At 40.2% G+C, this 23631-nt stretch overlaps 1 protein-coding gene across 1 annotated transcript in view; it reads left to right on the forward strand.

Annotated features, from left to right (window-relative positions):
• Positions 1–23631, forward strand: part of COL28A1 (collagen type XXVIII alpha 1 chain) — a 177858-nt gene that overhangs the window by 105448 nt on the left and 48779 nt on the right. Inside the window, exons 26-27 of the mRNA XM_086695633.1 lie at positions 2334–2402; positions 6915–6983. Coding sequence (XP_086551759.1) covers positions 2334–2402; positions 6915–6983 — 138 coding nt within the window. The remainder of the gene's footprint in view (positions 1–2333; positions 2403–6914; positions 6984–23631) is intronic.

Consider the following 23631-nt stretch of genomic DNA (forward strand, 5'->3'; position numbering starts at 1 on the left):
GTCAATTAAGACCCAAAAGTTGGGAGGCAGAAGGAGAGAGGTGTTAGAGAATTAGTACCTGTGACCACAAAAGCAGCTAAGAACTAAGTGGAAGAGACGGTAACAGGAGACCCACATCATAAAAGTGGTCTGCAAGCACAAGGAAAATAGGTAATTATGAAAAGAGAGATTGAAAGAATTAAGTCAGTAATAAAATAAAGCGTAAATGCTTTCTAATTCTTTTAAGGCCTTGTTTTCTCTAGAAGTACTTTAGGATTTATACATAGAGAGTAAATTTAAATAAGGATGGGCTATTTTGCTAGATAAACAATGTCATCATTTCTTATAATCCATGATCTTTGCACTGTTGAAATCTATAAGGTATTTAGCTCCTAACAGAACATGGATGAAAGCGAACCTGGGACAAGAGCTTGGGAGATTTACCTTCAAAGCCTGGCTTTGGTTTCTGTCCTTTTTTCTTTATAATTTCACTGAGGCATATTTTATATATCACAGAACTCACCCATTCCAAGTGTATTTTTCAATGATTTTTAAAGTACATTTAGCGAGTTGTATGGCCTCACCATAAATCAGTTTTAGAACACTTTCTTCCTCTCAATAAAATCCCTTATGCCCATTTACAGTTAATCCTGTCCTAGTTCCTATTCCTGGTCCCAGGCAATTATGGATTTGCTTTCTATCTCTATAGATTCTCCTTCTCTGGACATTTCATACAAATGGAGTCAAGCAATGTGTGGTCTCATATATCTGGCTTCTTTTATTGAGATTAATGCTTTTGAGGCTCATCCCTGTTGTAGCATACAGCCGTAGTCCATTCCTTTTCACTGTGGAATATACCACGCTTTGTCTATCCATTTATCAGTTGATGGGCATTTAGAGGGTTTCTAGTTTGTAGCTATTATGAACGATTCTGCTAAAAGCATTCATTTGTAAGTCTTTGTGTGGACATATGTTTTCATTTCCCTTGGGTGCAGGAGTAAAATTACTAGATCTTATGGTAAATTGATGCTGAACTTTTTAAGAAACTACCAAACTTTTCCTAAGTGGCTGTACCAGCAACTGAGGGTTCCTCCTTCTCCTTGTCCTCCTAGTCCTACTTCTCAATAGCTGTGCAGCTTTGGGCTAGCTTTAGTTTCCTCTTTAATAAAAGCTGCAATGAGGAGCACCTGGGTGGCTCAGTTGGTTAAGCATCTGACTTCAGCTCAGGTCATGATCTCACAGTTTGTGGGTTTGAGTCCCGCACTGGGCTCTGTGCAGACAGCTCAGAGCCCGGAGCCTGCTTCGGATTCTGTGTCTCCTTCTGTCTCTGTCCCTTCCCTATTCACACTCTGTCTCTCTCTCAAAAATAAATAAACACTTAAAAATTTTTTAAAGACAAAAGCTGCAATAATGAGTTAATATTTCCCAAGTGCCTACTCAGCTAGAAGTTGTGATAGACACACTCACATTCTTTGTCTCACTTCTCTGTCTCCCCATGAAATGTAAGTATGACTTTCTGTGTATCTGATGAATTTACTGAGGTTCAGAGAAGTTAGGTAAGTTAGTCATCACTGTGATGCAGAATTGTCGCGAGTACTAAATTACATCACTTAGCATATGTGAACGTGCACAGCACAGTGCTGGGTACATAGAAGGTGGTTTGATGAAGAGATTTTCATTTCTCTGCTTCTTCCTATCATTCACATCTCACATGGGTCTAGGCACAGGGCCAGACCTACCCCAATTAAGCCCTACCTTTTCTCTGGGCTAGTTGCCTGTTCTAAAACACTTCCGGGACTCTGAAAACACTTTATAGGAATTTTCCTGGAGCCTCAACTGCTCTTGGGGCAGAAGTATCACAAAGTTCATCCGTACCCCAAGTAGCATAATCTTTGTTATATGAAAGAACAGGAGGGACTAGTTCGGGTTGGAGCTCTACCTTTCAATGGTTTCTTTTTATTCTCGTCTCGTCTTTCTCTCTCCACTCACAATGGTGGCACTTCCAATTCCAGAGAAGGGAGCTCTGAAAAAAAGTACCTAGGAATGTTGTCACAAGTTAACTGACTTGATTGCTTTGAAGTGTACCCATATCAGTTGGCTGGAAGATTGCATAAATGGCAATAAGAAGTGAAAACAAAGGGCGATAACATTCCCTTTGTCAAGTATAGGGAAGTGAGCTGATAGAAAAGGCCCCAATTAATATCTCAAATTCAAGGGTTTGGGTTTTAAAATATATTTTCTTACATGAAAGTTCATATGGAATATTGTTAATATGAAATATGACATTTTATATAAAATATACCACATAAAGCTTCACTTTAATCAGTGACTTGTCATTCATTGTGTCTTTTCAGGGAGAGCCTGGTGTCAGAGGCCCCCCAGGTCCCTCTGGGCCTCGGGGCATAGGAACCCAGGGGCCAAAGGTGAGTCTTAAATTCTGTGCTCTGTGTGAAGGTCAGGTACCAAGTGAACATTAACTTCATAGCAAATGTTTATTTTAGCGTTGACTTATTTTTTCTTGATTGCTGATGAAAAGTCTCAGTTTCTCATATTATGTGAGCTTTCAGTAAAATAGATCATAATTTCATAAAGCCATTTATTTCCCCCAAAGAAATTAGGAAGTGGTTGCAAAATGCTCAAAATATTTCCAGGTTTCTTAAAGGCTGTGCTCTCCTTAAGAAGCACATCTTCACTTTGGTCGGAGGCGCCTCTGCTGGCCTTTTAACAGAACACCTGCTAATGTATCTATTGTGACATATGTGCGTAGTCCACTCTGTTAGGGCCTCAGTGCAAGGGTCCAGATTTATTGCCCCCATAGAACATGAAAGAAACTGCCTCTGGATCCCTTTGCTCTGTTTTCTATTCCTCTTTCTTTTTCCAAGTCCATTTTGGTGATTATTCATCTTTCATTCTCTTAATCAAGTGTTTTTCAATGAGGGAGTTCTTGCCTTCCTGGTCTGCCCCCAGGAGACATTTGGCAATGTCTGGGATCATTTTTGGGTGTCACAACCAGGGAAGGGGTGCTACTGGCAGGTAGTAACTGGGGGCCCAGGATGCTGCTAAACATCATACTGTACACAAGATAGCACCCATCACAAAGAATTAGGCAGCTCAAAATGGCAAGAGTTCAGAGGCTCAGAAGCCCTGTTTTAACCATTGATTCACATGCCCGACAAAAAATTCTTTGATTTGTTCAAAAACTAAAATAAAAAAGTATCAGGCATGTTCATAGGGAAAACGGGCGTCAGGGAGCCTCTCATTACACATGCAAATTTCAAACATGTATATTCATGACCAAGATGCACAGAAATGAATGAGAGCCCCATTATCAGAGAGGAAAGGGAAAAGGCTCTATGAGTCAAAGATTTTTCTGAGGATCCCAGAATTACCACGATTCTTAGTTTATCCTTTTTTGTCCATCAACTTCATTCTGGCAGTAGGCGATTTCTTAACTTTATGGATCACTTGATATGGATGAAGACATACCCAAGATGTTAGTAGTTGTTATCACTGGGTGGTGGAAAGAGGGGTCCATTTTTCCTTCTTCATTGTTATCTTTATTTCTGTTTTTAGTTTTAGTTTTTGTTTGTTATTTTCTTCAAGTGAACAGGTGTTCCTCTTACAATCAGAAAATAAATAAAGCTTTTGCCTATAGTGGAAAGAAAAAAAGACTGACTTGTACTGTAACTTATGTTCATCCAGCCTTGCTCAAAAGTTTATTCCATCAAATGTTACTTTGGGAACTTCTGGAATAAGCAAAGTCAAACTAATCTCTCTATTGTGGGACTTTTTAGAGGCTTTAATATATTCATATAGGCATACCTTGGAGACACTGAGGGTTCATTTCCAGACCACCATAATAAAGCAAGTACCACACTAAAGAGAGTCAAATGAATTTTTTGGCTTCCCAGTGCATATAAAACCATTATCTTCTAGTCTATTAAGGGTGCAATAGCATTATGTCTAAAAAAGCCCAATGAATATACCTTAATTAAAAATGCTTTATGGCTAAAGATGCTAACCATCCTCTGAGCTTTCAGTGAGTTGTAATCATTTTGCTGGTAGAGGGTCTTAATTCCATGTTAAAGGTCACTGGCTGATGAAGGTGGGGGTTGCTGCAGGTTGTGACAATTTCTTAAAATAAGACAACAATGAAGTTAGCCACATTGATTGACTTTTCCTTTCACAAACGATTTCTTTGTAGCACGCGTTAGATAGCATTTTACCCAGAATAGATCTTCTTCCAAAATTGGAGTCATCTTCTCAAATGCTGCCACTGCTTTATCAACTAAGTTTATGCAATATTCTAAATTCTTTGTTTTCATTTCAGTAATTCTTCACATTTCCTACAACAAAATGTATTTCCTTTTTTTTTTTTTTTAATGTTTATCTGTTTTGAGAGAGAGACAGAGCACAAGCAGGGGAGGTGCAGCAAGAGAGGGAGAGAGAGAATCCCAAAAAGCTCCGCATTGTCAGCTCAGAGCCTGGCTCAGGCCTCAAACTCAAGAATCCCGAGACCATGACCTGAGCTGAAGTTAGATGCTTAACTGACTGAGCTACCCAGGTGCTCCACAAAATGTATTTCTTCTTTTTTTTTTTTAATGTTTATTTATTTTTGAGAGAGAGAGAGAAAGAGAGAACGCGCATGAGTGGGGGAGGGGCAGAGAGAGAAGGAGACACAGAATCTGAAGCAGGCTCCAGGCTCAGAGCCTGATGTGGGCATGAACCCATCCACTGGAAGATCATGACCTGAGCTGAAGTCGGGCTCTTAACTCACTGAGCCACCCAGGCACCCCTGTATTTCTTAAATAAGACTTAAAAGTCAAAATTACTCCCTGATCCATGGGCTGCAGAATGGATGTTGTGTTAGCAGGCATGAACACAACACAACTTTCATTGTCTGTCTCCATCAGTTGCTCTTGGGTGACCACAAGCACTGTCAATATTTTGAAAGGGATCTTTTTTCTTTTTTTTTTTTTCCTCAGCAGGAAACCTCAACAGTAGGTTTGAAATATTCAGTAAACTGTGTTGCAAACAGATGTCATTCGGGCATTATTGTTCTCCTTATAGAGCATAAGCCAAGTGGATTTAGCATAATTCTTAAGAGCCCTAGGATTTTAAAAATGGTAAATGATAACTGGCTTCAACTTCAGGTCACCAGCTGCATCAGCCCCTAATATTCTTGTGTCTCAGGGAATAGAGATGCCTGAGGAGAGGGAGAGAGACAGGAGAATGTCCCCATTGCTGGAGCAGTCAGAACACATACAACGTTTATAGATTAAGTTCGCTGTCTTATACGGGTGTGGTTCGTGTCCTCCCCCCCCCCCCCCATGAATTATGATAGTAACACCAAAGATCACTGATCAGGGGCACCTCAATGGTTCAGTCGGTTAAGCCTCTGATTTTTGATTTCAGCTCAGGTCATGAGCTCATGGTCCTGAGATCTAGCCCTGTGTTGGGCTCTGCATTGTGTGTGGAGCCTGCTTAAGATTCTCTCTCCCTCTCTCTCTCTGCCCCTTGCTTATGCACATGCTCTCTCTCCCTCTCTCTTTGCATCTCATTTATGCACATGCCTGCTCTCTCTCTCAGAAAACAAATAGAATTTCTTAATAAGTGGGAGACAGAACAGATCCTGCTAGGGATTCTCTCTCTGCCCCTCCCTAGCTTGTTCTTCCCCCTGCCCCCCAAGATAAAAAAAAATCAACTTAAAAAAAAGATCACTGATCAGAGATCACCATAACAAATATAATAATAATGAAAAAGTTTGAAATATTGTGAGAATTACCAAAACGTGACAGAGACAGGAAGTTAGCAAATGCTATTGCAATAATGGCACGGGTAGACTTGCCTGACACAGGGTTGCCACAAGCCTTCAATCTGTAAAAGATGCAGTGTCTGGGAAGCACAAGAGCGAAGCACGATAAAACAAGGTATGCCTGTATGCACTAGGGATCTCCAAGGAGAGGCACACACGGTGGGATAGAACATTTTCCAATCTCATTTGACCACAGGAGACTTTCCCCAAGAAGCGTGGGGTTAACTTGTGCTGCAGAATGCACACACTGGGCAATGCTACACTTTCTGCTTCATTTGCATATTTTCTTAAAAGTTCGATACTGTATCACTCAGCAATCAAAAAGAATGAAATCTTGCCATTTGCAGCTACATGGATGGAACTGGAGGGTGTTATGCTAAGTGAAATCAGTCAGTCAGAGAAAGACAAATATCATATGACTTCACTCATATGAGGGCTTTAAGAGACAAAACAGATGAACATAAAGGAAGGGAAACAAAAATAATATAAAAACAGGGAGGGGGACAAAACAGAAGAGACTCATAAATATGGAGAACAGACTGAGGGTTACGGGAGGGGTTGTGGGAGGCGGGATGGGCTAAATGGGTAAGGGGCATTAAGGAATCTACTCCTGAAATCATTGTTTCACTATATGCTAACTAATTTGGGTGTAAATAAAATTAAAAAAAAAAAAGTTTGATACTGATCCACTGAACCTTTCACTGCAAGCCCGGTGAATAGCACTCCATGTTGAAATGGAACAACACATTGGAGGCTACACAGAATTATGTGTGAGCAGCCTTCACACCCCTGGTGTTCTAGGGGTTGGTGGTAGGTTCAACCAGAGGAGCCCAAGCAGACAAGGTGACTGGGACAACACTCGTCTTCGGTCAAGCAGCCCTGCCCTGCCTCTTTACTTACATTTGGATTATGTGTAAGATTTTCACAAAGGATTCTGTGGCTTAAAATTTTTGGAAAAACACTGCTTTATAAAAAAATATGATCTAGCTTGTGGGGTGCACAGATGCAGGTCCTGACAGGACTGAAGGAAGGAAGGAAGAAGGAAGACAAGAGCAGAGATACATTGCTTCTTCCTAAATCTCCTCATGTTTCTCTTTGGTTTCTCTTCATCTTCCAACAGGGAAATATTGGGCAGAAAGGCCTGCCTGGCCCTCCTGGCCCCCCTGGCTACGGATTACAAGGAATTAAAGTAAGTGGATGTGATCGCACGAGAGTCATCTCTCAATTCGCCAGAACGATGAGAAAAGAGGTTATGGATAATATAAAAACATGACTATAATGAAATGAATTTAATATAAGCTTAGCGGGTAAAATTACCTCCAGTACTTTAGAGACACAATCCAGAAGTGTATAAATGGTGTAAGTACATTGGTTTTCATGAACACTAGACATTACATAAATTGCTTGGTGAAATTTGTTACAGTAGGTTTGTTGTTCTTGCTGATCTCTGAGCTGAGTGGAGAATTTATGCCCAGCTGTGTGTTCTCTCTCTCTCTCTTACCTTCCTCAACTGTATCTTCCATTCTTAGCCTAAGATTTCCTAGTCTTAGCTCACAGTGGAACTGCCTGGGGAACTTCATGAATAATACTGACAACCTACCCCAGAAGAATGAAATCTGAATCTCTCGGGGTAGTGCTTGGATACTGTGGGCTTAAAAGCCCCCCAGGTGATTCTCCTGAGCATCTGGGGTGAGAACCGTGGCTCTCAACCCTGAGTCTGTGTTATTGGAATCCACAGCCACCTATATTCTGCTGTATTTCTGTCTCAGCAGCAATAAGCCCATCCAGCAAGGTGCAACTCCCAGGGTGCCCCATGTCTCAGCAGACAAAATTTGGCATCTAATGGTTGCAATGTAATTTCAAACAATTTCCTTTTCTACATCTCCTATGTTCACTTATTATTTTTAATTTTTGTTTTTTACTCATTCACATTGTAGTTTCTCCCTAAAAAACTTCTATTGTTTTTACCACAGTTAAACTTTGAAACTGAGTAATTCATCCCCTGCATAGTTGGTATTGACTCTTAAAAATTGAAACGTTCGGGGCGCCTGGGTGGCGCAGTCGGTTAGGCGTCCGACTTCAGCCAGGTCACGATCTCACGGTCCGTGGGTTCGAGCCCCGCGTCGGGCTCTGGGCTGATGGCTCAGAGCCTGGAGCCTGTTTCCGATTCTGTGTCTCCCTCTCTCTCTGCCCCTCCCCCGTTCATGCTCTGTCTCTCTCTGTCCCAAAAATAAATAAACGTTGAAAAAAAAAAATTTTAAAAAAAAAAAAATTGAAACGTTCAAAATAAACTGTTTTTCAAATAGGATTTCTTGGGATGCCTGGGTGGCTCAGTCGGTTAAACACCCAACTCCTGGTTTCCACTCAGGTTATGATGCCAAAGTTGTGGGATTGAGCCCTGCATCGGGCTCTGTGCAGGCGTGGAGCCTGCTTAAGATTCTCTCTCCCTCTCCCTCTGCCCATTCCCTGCTTGTGTGCCCTCTCTCTCTCTCTCTCTCTCTCTCAAAAAAAAAAAAAGGCAACAAAATAAAAACAGAAAACAAATAGAATTTCTTAGCAAGTAGGAGACAGTGGGAGCTTAAGATAATAATTGTGAAATCCAGTGTTGAGAAAATAAACTGCCTACTCCTGTGTAAAGAGTGAGGTTTGTCAGAAGCAAAACTCACTGAATCTGTGTTAAATCTTTCTATCTCTCTCCCAATGTCTGGGGCTTCCATGTCAGGTCTTTTCAATAACAGTTGCTCGTCTGTGGGGCTGAGTATCCAAAGGAAGGCCTGACAGTTAACATGTTGCTGATATTTTACTAGCACTGGAAGATACAGCAAAAAACTGCTCCTTGTAAACAACATCGCTCTCATACTTAATCTTAAAATTCTACGGTTAAAAGATAGTAACGCTCTATAGAGACCTTTGCATGGGTTTGTTTAAGCAATGAAGCCACGTTCGATCACTGGTCTTTCCGCCAACAGGAGCTCCATTCACATGTGCCGTTAGTTCCTTATTGCCACCGTGTTAAATCTGGTGCCAGTTTTTCTTTTTCATGATCCAGGAAATACTTCCTTATTCAACAAGGAGTGGCCTGGGTTGCACGTAGTGCTCACCAACCCTACTGAGGTGCCCTGCCTTCCTCACCACTTATCTTTTATTCTGCCCTCCACGTTATGCTATGTTCAAAGTCCATCTCCAGTGAATCTCTGATACCGTGAAGCCTACCACGATAGGGAAGGAACCAAAATTAAAACTGTCACATATCCAGGGCTAGCAGAAATGAGATACACTCTGAGGACTGTGGCCTGATACTACTTGGCAGTGAACCCTGACCACGGTGGCCTCATAGAACCTCTCTAGACATACTGGATTGCCTGGCATCCTGTTGGCAACAGGGCGAGCCTATTTTACTCAGGACTGCCACCTCATTTTCCTGACCCTGGGTTATACCATCATGGAAAAAAGGGAGGGAACTGGTGTTCCTCCAAGTTATTTTAGGGCTATGTGGTGAGTAAAATATCATTTATGTTCATTTGTTGGCCCATTTCCCACCTCTTTCTAAAAACCCATTTGAATTAGTAAAACTCACTTCTGCTGGTAAGTCTTTGATGGAAGCCCTTGTCGCTGGTAACATTTAACATTGGGGTATGATCTATGCCCGTCTCTCATACTGTCCCAACCACAGGGAAAATGGGGATTGGGTTACAATCACAGAGGTATTTGCTCCAACACCCACCTAATTTTGTTGCTAAAATATTTTTCTAAGTTTATTTATTTGTTTTGAGAGAGAGAGAGAAAGAGAGTGAAGGGGTGGGGCAGAGAGAGAGAGAGAGAGAGAGGGAGAGAGAGAGAATCCCAAGCTGGCTATGTGCTATCAGGGCAGAGCCCTACATGGGGTTCAGTCTCAGGAACCATGAGATCATGACTTGAGCCGAAATCCCGCATCAGACATTTAACTGACTGAGCCACCCAGAGGACCCTGTTGCCAAAATATTGTGTCTCAGTCAGTTACTCATCAACCAACCAACCAACCAACCAACCAATACTGATTGAACACCATCTGTGTCAGGCAAATAAGTTAAGTGCAATATAAAATGATGACTGAAAAGACAGGAATTTAGTCCTCATAGAGTTTACAGGCTATAAAATAATCACACTCTGAACTCCAGAGAGTATGGAGGGGCAGTACATGGAATAAATTGGGCTTAACGTAGTGCACAGTAATGAGTTTAGTCTTCACCCTAAGAGTAATTGAAAGTCAGGGAAGGATGACATGATCAGAGAGGTATTAGCAAAGACTCACTCTGTCTACCATCTGTAGACTGGATGTGCACTGACTATGAGGAATGTGGGCCCTCCCCTTCCCATACCCCTATGTATTCTCCTGATTTTCCATATGAAAGAGTGTGACCTTCTGGTAACCCTCTCTTCCTGCCTTTCCTGAAGCTCTGGGACCATATAGGGCTGTTGCCATGGCAGCCTTGGTCCTGGGAAACATGAAAACCTGATGGGCTCACTCCCCGTGGGCACCCGGGCAGCCTCCTGCAGTTTCTCTGCAGTCCTCACTGTGACTCAGCTGGCTCTGCATTGCAAAGAATCTCTGGCTCCTTCGGAGACTTCATTGCTTTCTCTCAACTACAAATGTCTATTGATTGAATGGGTGAATCTGGAAGCGTGGCTTCTTGGCTTTGGTCTTTCAGGTTCATGGCATAGACCAGGAGTTTATGTTATTCCACCATCTTGTCCCACTGTGAACGCTGACCGTTTCCCTAAATATGGACTATATATATGCCGGTAATCCTCCAGATTAAGTCAGGAGGGAGGAGAAATGGGGTGGGGTCTTAAGGGATTCCATGATATGTCAACCATCCAACCTCCTAGAGTCCAGGAGGGATGTAATGAGAGTGTGGGCCAGTTTTCCTCTCTCCATCTTTGTTGAAGTCAGTTCCAGTGTCCTGATCAGCTCTGACATTCCTGTAGTGCTTTTTCTCAGAGAATCAATCGGTATTTATAAAAATAAGATTCCTAGTGGCCCTCCTTGATTTCAGGAGTTTCTGAGGTAGATTTGTGGACTGGTATCTACTATAATTCCTGCTGGACATAAACCCTTCACTCATTTAAAAAAAATATGCTTCTATGGCATTGGCTTCCATTCTGTATTTAGGCCTGAGCATGACTGATCCAAACCTGGCTGAGGGAACTCTCCCTGCAGTTAGGCTGTGACACAAGAAGGGCTGATATTTAGGCCCAGCCAGTGTGAAAAATAGCCTCAGTGACATGCTAGGGGAATCTAGTGAACATTATCTGGCAGAAATCCCAATATCTCCGAAGCGGGTAAATAGTGATGATGGGAGTGGTCACATGGTTATAGAGTTAAAGGATTAACCTCTAAGACAACTGGAGCCCAGAAATGGAGGGAAACTCCATCCAAATGATCTCCCCCCTCTACCTATAGTCTGACCTCAAAGCATGATGGGAAGAAAATGAGCTTGAGAGAGAGCTACACAGACCTTGGGCTGAATCTTGCTAGTTGTGTAAGCTTGGATAAATCCTTGAACCTCAGTTTCTTCATCTTTAAAATGGAGATACGACAGCCTATTTTACAAGGCATTGTGAAGATAAAATTGCACAAAGGGCCCAGGACACAGTACTGAGTACTCAATCAGAGGTTGGCTGTGGAGTCAACAGATTTGAATCATGGCTTCCTCAGTCCTGCAACCTGGCCTCAGTTTTCATATCTGAATAATGGAGATAATAATAGTATAATTGCCTAAAATATCATAAAGAAGAGATGGAATTAAATGAGACTGTATGTATAACACATTTAACCCAGGACTCGGCACATAGTTATATAGGCAACAAATATTTATGGTTAGTCACATTATTATTCCTTCCCTGCTTCCCTCACTTTCCACTAGTCCCCTTTCTATTTTCCAGGATGAAGGCTCAGAATTCTGGCATTCAAATGATTTCATGCTTTACAACATAAAATCTTGGTTGTGTGACTTAGTGTGGGCCTGGCTCCATTATTCCAAAAGGAATAATGGCTCAAAAACAGTAGAGCTCACATACAGTATGTTTGCTCACATAACAGGCCAAGGTAGGTGTTCCTTTTTGGTGGACAATTTTCTTTCATTTAGAATTTGAGAGAACCTCATCTGCCATTGATGCTTCCTCCACGTGCTGGGCCTCTTTACCACTTATTCCCAGCAGGCAGATAGGGACAGTGTGAAAGAGGCACACCTGCTTCTTCAAAGTCTTGGGCAGGTGTTGACATACATCACCTCTGCCCCCAATCTACTGGCTGGAATTAGTGTTGTGGAAAGGCAGTACAGCTATGTGACCAGGAAGAAGAACCACAGATTTGGTGAAGAGCTAGCATTAATGCCACACATAATTTAACCCATCTCTAGGAAGAATGGCAAAGTTAAAGTGATTTGTTGTTCTGAAGTATATTGGTGCTTCCAGAAGCAAACACAAGGTAAGAGTAGTCTCCATGGCAACTTCCAGAACGGCTAGTTGCTATCCTGATAGTGTGAGACTCTGTTACCTGGGCTTACAAAGACTGAGTTTGGCTTCATCATTCTTTTATCCTAACTTGAAAAGAAAACCTTAGAACCTTGATATCTTCTTACTTATTTCACGCGGCATCAGGAGCACCAGCGGATGATTTAGAAATTTGTCTTGAGAAGACAGGCCGAGTATTAGCCACAGAGCTGGAGGAGGCTTGAGGTTTGGAGGGACCAGGAGAGGAACAGGAAATGCTCATTCCTATCTGTGACAAAGGCAGGGTGAGAGGACAAGAGCCACCTGGAACCTGGCAGCACAGCTGTGGTTCAAAGTCTAGAGAGAGATGACATCAGAGGAGGGAGGCAGACCTGGCATGAAGAGGAAGAGCCAGACAGGAATAAAGAGAAGCCAGCAATTGGGCTCATGTGGGGAATGAGGAGAGGGTCAGTGTCCTAGGGGATTACTCAGGATACTGATAGCATCTGAGACCAGCATGGGTGTGGTGGTAGGTGAGTCAGCTCAGCTTTCAGGGCCAGCAGGAGAACAGTCAGAAAGAAAATGGCTTTACCCTCCAAAGCCCTCTGATTTAGAAATTTAGGTTAGGACCCAGAGCTTTCTAAGATTCTTCATTCAATGTTTAGGGTTAATGTCATTTCTTAGGTAGATTTTTGTTTGTTTCACCTGCATTAAAGTAATGGTGGTTCTATAAACTCAAAGAGCCCTTTTAACTGAGAAGTATTTTTGCCACCTTCTGGGATCCTTTAACCAGAAAGGCTAAAGCTTCAAAGACTTGGAGCATACATGGAGTGGTGAACATCTCACAGAGAGCCCCACAGCCTTCTCTTTGGCTCCTACCTATGACCTGATCAGTTTCAAAGCGTTTCCAGAATCCATTTGACTAGATTTTTGGTTAGAGTGGACCTATTACAGCATGGAAAATTACCCCCACTTAAGGGTCAAATAGAAATGATTTATTTGTTGAAATTGACTTAAGGGGGAAAAAGTCAGGGGTAGATTTGGTTTACACCAAGTTGCAAATGCCTGCAGAAAGGTTAAGAGTCATTGACATTAGGAAGATTTCCTAGTCTTCTAAACTGGTAACCATGTGTATGATAGTGTTAATACGATTAAGAGAGAAATATATGCGCACACATGTTTTAATACAATGACTTTCTGGTGTTTCAACCTAAAGTTTTCTTTGTTCTTCGTGACTACAAAGAGCAGCATCAAAACTAAAACACAAACTAGCCCTGGCAATGGTAGAATCACTGCATTCAACCTGAACACACCTTAAAAATTAAACTGAAACAATAAGGAATATAGTTAACGGCATAACATAGATTATAAGTGTGCTTATGCCACAAACCATCTTTGAATTAGCTTCTGATACTTTTCCCATATTGTGATCTTCTAATTCCCACAATGATTCCTCTACATCGAAAGGAGTCATCAGGACCACGTGACAGGTACCTTAAAATAGTTCAGCATTTTGGGATTACACCTGCCAAAGTGCTTCTGGTGGGAAGTGCTGTGGCTGAAAGTTGATCCTGGTAATCAAAATCCACAAACCTGTTTTTCAGACATCGAAGGCATCCTTTTATACCTGTATTATACCTTTATACCTTTTACTATTTTTTAAACTAAATTAAAAACAATTACATGGGTTATAAACCCAAACCAATAGCACTGCACTCACAGTATTCTCTACATAGGTTGTACAGGTGAGGGAAAGCTTACATTCATCAACCGGCACTGGCTCTGAGACCATCTGCATTTCTCACTGCTTCATGCTTTCATTTTCCTCCTGTGCCAAGTGGTTTTCATTCCTTCAAGCCAGTTAGGAAAAAGGATGGCTTTTTTTTTTTTTTTTAATTTCTCAATCTGAATCTGAAGATATGGTAGGCTGTTTTCCCTTCTCAATCTCATCATTACATTTCCAATGAAAATAGTCTATTCCCCAGATCAGAACCGGAATGGAGATTTTAGGCTCTTAATTTAGTGCACTTGAATCATCATTATCAGTTTATATTTGTTCTCTATTTACTGTGGATACAGCCTTGTGCAATGGCTAGTGACGGTCTCAGAAGTCCGCTTGACTTGTATCACACTCCTCACACTGCCATGAACCCCAAAGGGAAAACTAATTTTTTAAGTCACTTTTTCCAAAGATAATGGTGTCCTGCCCCAAGCTTTACTATGGTTTCCCCAATTCCCAAAGAGAAGTCAAAAGACTAAAGACTTGGTAATAAAGATAAGATAATGTTCAATGCCATGTGCTAATGCTGAATATTAAAAAAAAAAAAAAAAAGATTTGTTATCACCAAATACTTGAAAATTATGTGAAAGATTTCATTTGAGCAGTTATATACTAAAAGTACTTATACCCTAATAGTACCTCATTTTTAATTATGGTGAGCATGCTGCCATTTTATTTATTTATTTATTTTTAATTTTATAATTATGTTTCTTTATTTTTGAGAGGCAGAGAAAGACAGAGCACGAGTGGGAGAGAGGCAGAGTGAGAGGGAGACACAGAATCCGAAGTAGGCTCCAGGCTCTGAGCTGTCAGCACAGAGCCCGATGTGGGGCTTGAACCCACGAACCACTAGATCATGACCTGAGCTGAAGCTGGACGCTCAACCTACTGAGCCACTCAGGCGCCCTGGCATGCTGCCATCTTAAATTGTTCTGACTTTTTTCTTCCTCCCTTTGTGTCTCCTCCCCTACCCCCTCCTCTTCCTACCCATCCATTCATGTCTATTTAATATATTAAGACATAAATATTATATATTTAATTCCTTTTCATTCTTGTAACAGATATTGTCCATATAAAACCTAGTTGAATGAAGGACATGGATAAATTAACTCTTTGCTGCTGCCATCTTTATAGCACATGAATTTCACTGTTGAAAATTTACAAAAGGTATTTTATTTTTTTTCCCACCCATCAATGCTTGGTTAGAAGTAAATTACTAGTACATATTTTTCCCCTTCTTTCAGCAGGGAAAGAGGCAACTTTATTCTTCAGGGATATTGAGCTCAGGAAGGGAACTAAGGCCGTATTACATTCTTCATATTCCATAGGTGATACACAGACATGCTAAGTAATGTACCAAGGTCATTCACCCCTGCTCTTTCTCCTCCCTGAAGGAATTATAGTAACCAAGTCAAGGTAGGTGTCAGAAAGAGGAAAATGATCGGTTTGAGATTTTCAGAGGTAAATGCTATGCAAAATTTTTATTTGCATCTTGAAATTAAAAGTTGGCCCTTCAAGGGGCTCTTGGGTGGCTCAGTTGGGTAAGCGTCTGACTTCAGCTCAGGTCACGATCTCACGGCTCGTGAGTGTGAGGCCCGCATTGGACTCTATGCTGACAGTATGGAGCCTGCTTAGGACTCTGTCTCCCTCTCTCTCTTTCTGCCCTTCCTCCACTAGTGTGCTCTGTCTCTCTCAAAATAAATAAAAACTTAGAGAGAGAGAGAGAAATATTAAAAAGCACTTCTGTTTCCCTGAGTGCAGTTCTGTCAAAAGCCAAGGATTGGATTTAGTGAACTTTTGTTATCAATGACCAGGCCTAAGACTAGGAATTATGGCAGACTCTGGGCTGGTACGTGTAGCTGTGGGGGAAGGCTATAAGAACCGCTATACCCCCCACACACTCAAAGTCTTATCAAGTCCCTTCCTGTGTGGCTGGTTGAGGACATATGCTTTTGTACTGCAAACCTCTGTGACAGGTCCGTGAGTGCCAACTGGTCTGTAGTCAAAACTTTCTTACACTCTTACAAACACCTTAAGAACTTTACAGTTATTGGTTTCTTATTATCAGCACCTTTGCTTATCTAGTTGCAGATACGACTTCTCATTTCAAATATAAGATGTCAGAGGAAATGAGGTAAATTACCTGTTTGAGATCAGAGAAGCTCTAACAAAGCCATGAGTATGGAGTTTATGGGTATTTGTGGCTCAAACTGAAGGCGATAAAAACAGCCCCAGAATAATCTTTCTTTCAGCCTACAGCAAATTCTTCAAATCAGCAATTCTTCAAAACTGCTTCTCACATCATAAGGCTGGGAATCATGGGCCCAACGGGAGTGCATTGTGCCCTAGGAAAGTGAAATTGAGCGAGAAGAGCAAGGAGTATTGAAATGGAGAGAAACAGGCAGAACACTTGCCTGAATCAGAGAGAGGGAATTAGGAGGGAAAAGGAGAAAGGGAAGTACAAGAAAGAATCGAAAACTGGCTATGATGACTTTTTTAGGATACTAGGGGTAGTAATGCTTTTGACTTTAAAGCCTCTAATACCTGAAATTAATGTAGTTACTGTTTCTTGGTTAAATTTTCCTGATGTTCTACTCTTATCCTTTTTGTATCCTTTTAGGTTTCTTTTAGACAATATATATTTGGATTTTTTTTAAGTTTTTTAATTTATTTTGAGAGGGGGGAAGAGCACAGAGAGAGAGAAAGGGAGAGAGAGAGAGAGAGAAAAAGGGAGAGAGAGAATCCCAAGCAGGCTCCCCACTCTCTCTGCAGGGCCTGATGGGGGCCTTGAATTCACAGACCGTGAGATCATGACCTGAGTCAACATCAAGTCAGATGCTTAACCAACCAACTGAGCCACCCAGGTGCCGCCATGTATTTGGATTTTTAAAAGTCCAGTCTGGCAACATCTGTCTTTTGCCAGGAGCATTTTTAGTTCAGTTACATTTAATATAATTAGTGAACTTTAATTTATTTCTACCATCTAATTTTGGGTTATTTGTCCCCCCTTGTTCTATGTTCCTTTTTAAAAATCTTTTCTTCCCCCTCTTTTAAGGTTTACTCCTTTTTAACTATTGTATTTTCCTTTTACTTGTTTGGAATTTACTCATTTTTCTCTTTTTCAATATTTACTTTTTTTTTTTAATTTTTTTTAACGTTTATTTATTTTTGAGACAGAGAGAGACAGAGCATGAATGGGGGAGGGGCAGAGAGAGAGGGAGACACAGAATCTGAAACAGGCTCCAGGCTCTGAGCTGTCAGCACAGAGCCCGACGCGGGGCTCGAACTCACGGACCGTGAGATCATGACCTGAGCCGAAGTCGGACACTTAACCGACCGAGCCACCCAGGCGTCCCTTTCAATATTTACTCTTAAAAATATTCACATTGGGGCGCCTGGGTGGCGCAGTCGGTTAAGCGTCCGACTTCAGCCAGGTCACGATCTCGCGGTCCGTGAGTTCGAGCCCCGCATCGGGCTCTGGGCTGATGGCTCAGAGCCTGGAGCCTGTTTCTAATTCTGTGTCTCCCTCTCTCTCTGCCCCTCCCCCGTTCATGCTCTGTCTCTCTCTGTCCCCAAAATAAATAAACGTTGAAAAAAAAATTAAAAAAAAAAATATTCACATTTACCTTATGAAATACCCATATTAACTTTTTGGGTACTACAATAACTTAGAATACTTTAATTCTATTTACCTCTACCCTATCATTATTGTTTCATGTTTTAATTAATTTTCAATCCCTTGGGTCATTTTTGCTTAATCACTGTTTATTCAGACTTGTCTGCATATGTACTCCTTTCTACCTCTTTAATCTATCTTTCATCTCAGACTGGAACCACTGTCCTTCTGCCTGAGGTGGATTCTTCAGAATTTCCTTGGTAGAGAGCCGCTAGAGTAAATCCTCCATTTGGTTGTCTGAAACTACATTTATTTCTCCTTAATCTCTTCTTAAAAGATGTTTTTCTGAGGATAGAATTCTAGGCACACAGCTTTGCCTCTCAGTGCAGGGAAGATTTTCTCATCAATTGGTCCCCACTCTTGTTCTTGAGAAGTTACCCATCATTCTAACTATTCCTTAGATGATAATTTGTCCTTGTCTCTGTGACTTTTAATGGTTTCTCTTCTTATTGGGTGTTAGGCAGTTTCACTATGATGTATCAAGCTGTAGGTTCTTTTTTTATGTGTCTTAATCTTTATTTGTTAGAATTTTTAATTTTGTGGACTAGTATTTTTTTTAATCATTTCTGGGAGACTCTCATCATCCCATTCTCAATCATTCTGTAACTTTGTCCCATTTTATTGTTTTCGTAGCACTATCACCATCCGAAAATATTTGTTTTTTTTTTTTCTGTTTATTATCTGTCTTCTTTTGGTTAACAACAACAAGACAACAACTCTTTGAGAGCAGGGACTTTGTTTCTTCATCCATATCTAAATTCCCAGTACCCAGCAGAATGTATGGCATACAGTAAACACTTAATAAATATTTGTTTAATGAATGAACAAAGTAATGAATAATTGAATGGATATATGAAAGTTATATAGTAAATAGTGGTAAAGTTCCACCTGTAACCATATTATTGACCCACAAAATGATTCATTTATATATACTTTAATTCAATAAACAACTACTGAATTCCATTATTAAGAGAACTCTAAACTTGTGAAATGATAAATTCTTTTTTAAATCCTAATGTTTAATAGTGGGAGTACCTTACTCTTGCGGGTTGGTATACTTGATTGGCCTAACAGATAGAAGTTTATTTGAAATGCTGGATTTGGCTTTCTTGAAAGTAGATCTTTGTGACAAAATTATCTACTACCACAGTGCAACAGGATCACAGGGAATTCTATCCATGTAAACATATGTGTTTGTTACGAATGGGCCTGAGGTGTTATATCTGGTGATTCTTTTGTACACTCAAGCATTCTGTCTAGTGGTAATCAGAGCATATATTTAATAAATTCGTAATTGATCTAGGTCCTATTTTAAAGACTCTCATTAATAGATTAAGGAGATAAGCAGGAGGAAACTTAATCCATCATTACCTGTCACCAGACCAGACAACCATGGCAATATCATTACACTTCCCATGGTCCTCTTAAGTTCATAACCAAGTTAGAATTAAATGAGACACCCAGTATCATCCAGTTATATTTTCACAACTTTACCAGGAAGTAATTTTTACCAAGAAGTTTTAGCCTTAAAAATGGACAGATTTTCCTATGAGTTCATATTTGTAGAGATGACATTTCAAGAATACTAATATAATTCATTATCAATTCCTATTCATCAGTGTAGAGACAGTGAGCTTTTTTATAGGACTATTTATTGGCATATGCAATTATGCCTTTAAATAGTAGCTCTTAAAGTTCCAAGGAGAGAAGAGATTTTTAATTTATTAGAATACTAGCCTTCTGAAAATTCTCCTATTGGCTTCTGTTGGTATTGAAAAATGAAATCTGATGAGTCAATAGTTCCCATTGTGATTATTATGCCAATTTTAGAAATAATAAATCTTCCACAGACCTCCATCTGTCCTTTCTTCTTAAATTACCTTACTATGATAATTTCATGAAGTAAACATACTTGCTGTGTTTTTCTGCTACATATATACTTAAATAATAGTGCACACACACACACACACACACACACACACACACACACACACACACACTTTGCCAGGATTGAGATGAGTAATACTAATATGTCCTTCAAATAGGATATGTTTTTGTTCTGTATATAAGGGAAATAACTTTATACATAAGTTTTAAAAATCAGATCTTCTTTCTGCTCAAAATCAAGGATATTGCCTCCAATATTTAGTCTCAGCTAGCTATACAAAATTTTATTTTGGCAATTCATTCAAAAAGTATTTATTGAGCATATTTAACTATGCCAGGCTGTGTTATAGGTGGTAGGGGTATATCATGAGCAAAGAAACAAAGATGCTTGACTCATGGAAATTGCATTCTATTGGCAATAAACATAATAAGTAAGTTATCTGGTATATTTGAAGATGAAAGCTGATATGGGAAAGAAAGGGAAAGCAGGGTAAGGGGATGTGATGAAGTTTTAAGTGGAATGAAATCATGAGAAGGTAACATCTGAGCAAAGATCTGAAGGAGGGAGTCTTGTATTTCTGATGGAAGAGCATCCCAGGCAGAGAGAAGAGCTTGTGCAAGGGCCCTGTGGTCTCAGAAAGGTGCCTGGCAGGTTCAAAAGAAGAGAGAAGGGATCTGTGTGGCTAGAGATGAGGTCAGGAAGGTAACAGCAGGAGGGTCAGGGTGGGGGGCAGTCCATGTCTAGCCAGATAGGCCCTTGTAAGGGCTTTGGCTCCTACTCAGAGTGAAGTGGGGAGCTGTTTCTGGGTTTTTAACCAACACTTTGATTTGGTCTGACCTACTTTTTAAAAGAATAACTATGACTGGTGGGCTGAGAATAGACTGTAGCAGGACCAAGACTGAACTAGGAGACTATTTAGGAATCCAGGAAATTACAAATGATATTTGAATATCTAGGTTTTGCAATCTAGTTCACATAAATTTAACTTCCTCAGAAAGGATTTATATCTAGTTACTTGTATCTGATAGTAGAAACATGTGACAAGAGACGCTCTGGCACAATTGATGCCAGACACATAAATCAGATTGCATAGCTACCAACTGAGTTTTAAACTACTGAAACATACTGAACTGTATTTTATATCTGGACTGTGTACAAAAATAAAATATCCTAACCCCAAAGACATGTTTTCATTATGCTTTTGTAGAAAACAAAGGTGGGATTTTCCTCTTTCCTTCTGCCTTTCTCCCTTCCTTTCCTCTCTTCTCTATCTATAATAATCATATGCTAAAACATTATAGGTAAAATTATGAGGTTTAGGACCTATATGTGACAGAAGTACTACCTGTTACCTGACTTCCCTGCCAAAGTCCAGTAAAAGAGTGGCCAGTCTTCTACTGGCCATTAGAAAACATTCTAGAATGTACTTCTTTTTTTTTTTTTTAATGTTTATTTAGTTTTGAGAGAGAGAGAGAGAGAGAGAGCGCATGAGTGGGGGAAGGGCAGAGACACAGAGGGAGACACAGAATCTGAAGCAGCTCCAGGCTCTGAGCTGTCAACACAGAGCCTGATGCAGGATTTGAACTGATGGACTGTGAGATCATGACCTGAGCCAAAGTCAGAAGCTTAAGTGACTGAGCCACCCAGATGCCCCTAGAATGTATTTCTTAATACACAAAACCCTTATCCATAGTAAAGAGGTAGATATAAATATACTATCCAAAGTCTGTTCAATAATTTTTAAAAACCTTCATATATTTATATATCAAGAAAATAAATCTAAAGAGTTCTTAACATGTACCCAAAAAGATAGCTTCAAAAAGTTAGCAAAACTCCATATGATCTGGGCAGCCAGCCAATTTTAAGTTTATCAACCCCTCAGCTCTGAAAGTCAGTTCCCCTGTATCCTGGCCCCAGTGCTTCTGAATATGCTTTCCCTCTTCTTCGAGAGATCCTTTTCAGACTTTACTTAAACAGGCTCACCTTTTTTTTTTTTATGTTAAAGGTATAAAGTGCAATGACTTTACTTACATACATGATTGCCACAGTTACTGAAGTTACCATCCATCATCTCATATAGATAGAAAAAATAAAGTAAATGAAAAAAACATAAAAGATTTTTCCTTATGATGAGAACTCTTAGGATTTATTCTCTTCATACCTTTCAAACATATCATAAAGCTGTATTAACTATGATCATCAGGTTGTACATTACATCCCAGTACTTTTTTCTCTTATAACTGGAAGTTTGTACCTTTTGGCCGCATTTATTCAATCTCCCTACCTCCACTCCCTTTCTCTGGTAACCACAAATCTGCACTCTTTTTCTATGATATTTTTTTCATTTTTCTTCTATTTTTTTAAGATTCCATATAAAATAAAAAAAATATAGTATTTGTTTTTTTCTTTCTGACTTATTTCACTTAGCATAATGCCATCAAAATCCATCACTGTTGTAGCAAATGGCAGAGTTTCCTTTTTGATGGCTGATTAGTATTCCCATATATATAACACTACTTCTTTATTCATTTATCAGTTGATGGACATTCAGGTGTTTCATGTCTTGGCTGTTAAAAATAATGCTGACATGAACTTGAAGGTACAGATATCTTTTTGACATTTTGTTTTGTTTTCTGTGGGTATGTTCCCAGCAGTGGAATTTCTGGATCAGGTAGTAGTTCTATTTTTAATTAAAAAAAAACTTTTAATGTTTACTTATTTTTGAGATAGAGAGAGAGACAGCATGAGTGGCGAAAGGGCAGAGAGAGAGAGAGAGAGAGGGAGAGACAGAGGATCCAAAGTGAGCTCCGTGCTGGCAACAGAGAGCCTGATATAGGGCTCAAACTCACAAACCATGAGATTATGACCTGAGTTGGACACTTAACTGACAGCTATCCAGGGGCCCCTCTATTTTTAATTTTTTAAAGGAAGCTCTGTACTGTTTTTCACAGTGGCTGTACTAATTTGCAATCCTACCAACAGTGGATGAAGGTTCCCTTTTCTTCAGATCCTTGCCAGGATTTGTTATCTCTTCTCTTTTTATGATAGCTATTATTTCTTTTTTTTTTAAAAATGTTAATTTATTTTTGAGAAAGAGAGTGATGGAGAGGTAGAGAGAGAGGGGGACAGAAGATCTGAGGCACGCTCCATGCTGCCAGCAGAGAGCCATATGCAGGGCTCCAACTCAAAGCTGGATGTTTAACCAACTGAGCCACCTAGGTGCCCCTATGATAGCCATTCTAAGTGTGAGGTGATATCTTATTGTGTCGCAGACTATGAGTCTGGAGTTCTCTCTTGTCCAGCAAGAGAGAAGACACAGAATTGAATACGAGAGAGGCTAATGTCCAGGAGGAGACAAGAGCCCAGAATGGGGGTTTCATCTCCCTATTTATTGAGCTCACAAGATATTACCCACGTGAAGAAAACAAGATCTTATACATGTGAATATGGAAAAAACAATCAGACAGTAATCATTAACTTGCATGTGTAAGAAGCAAAGTGTGTGGGGGGCAATTGGAGTTTGTGATATTGGAGTCAGATGGGAAGTAATTACCTGCAAGTGATATAACAAGTTACTCATGATTCCAATACAACATCTTGCTAACTAACCTTGGGCATTTTCACCCTGTGGTGGTTGCTTTCTGCCCTAAGTTTTTTTTCTAACCCATTTATGTAAGAAGAACCTATTTTCCCACACTATTGTAGTTAAAAAAAAAAGTTTATTTATTTAGAGGCGGGGACAGGGGCAGAGAGAGAGGGAGAGAATCCAAAGGCGACTCCACTCTTAGCACAGGACCCAACATGAGGCTTGATCTCATGACCATGAGATCATGACCTGGGCTGAAATCAAGAGTCAGACACTTAACCAACTGAGCCACCCAGGTGCCCCTCTTATTGTAGTTTTGATTTACATTTCTCTGGTGAGCACTGAGTAATGTATAGAATTGTTGAATTACTATATTGTATATCTGAAATTAATAGAACACTATATGTTAAGTATACAGGAATTAAAATGAAAA

This window comes from Puma concolor, chromosome A2 (genome assembly GCF_028749965.1).
Source record: "Puma concolor isolate L17-30 chromosome A2, mPumCon1.1.hap2, whole genome shotgun sequence".
Classification (NCBI taxonomy): Eukaryota; Metazoa; Chordata; class Mammalia; order Carnivora; family Felidae; genus Puma; species Puma concolor.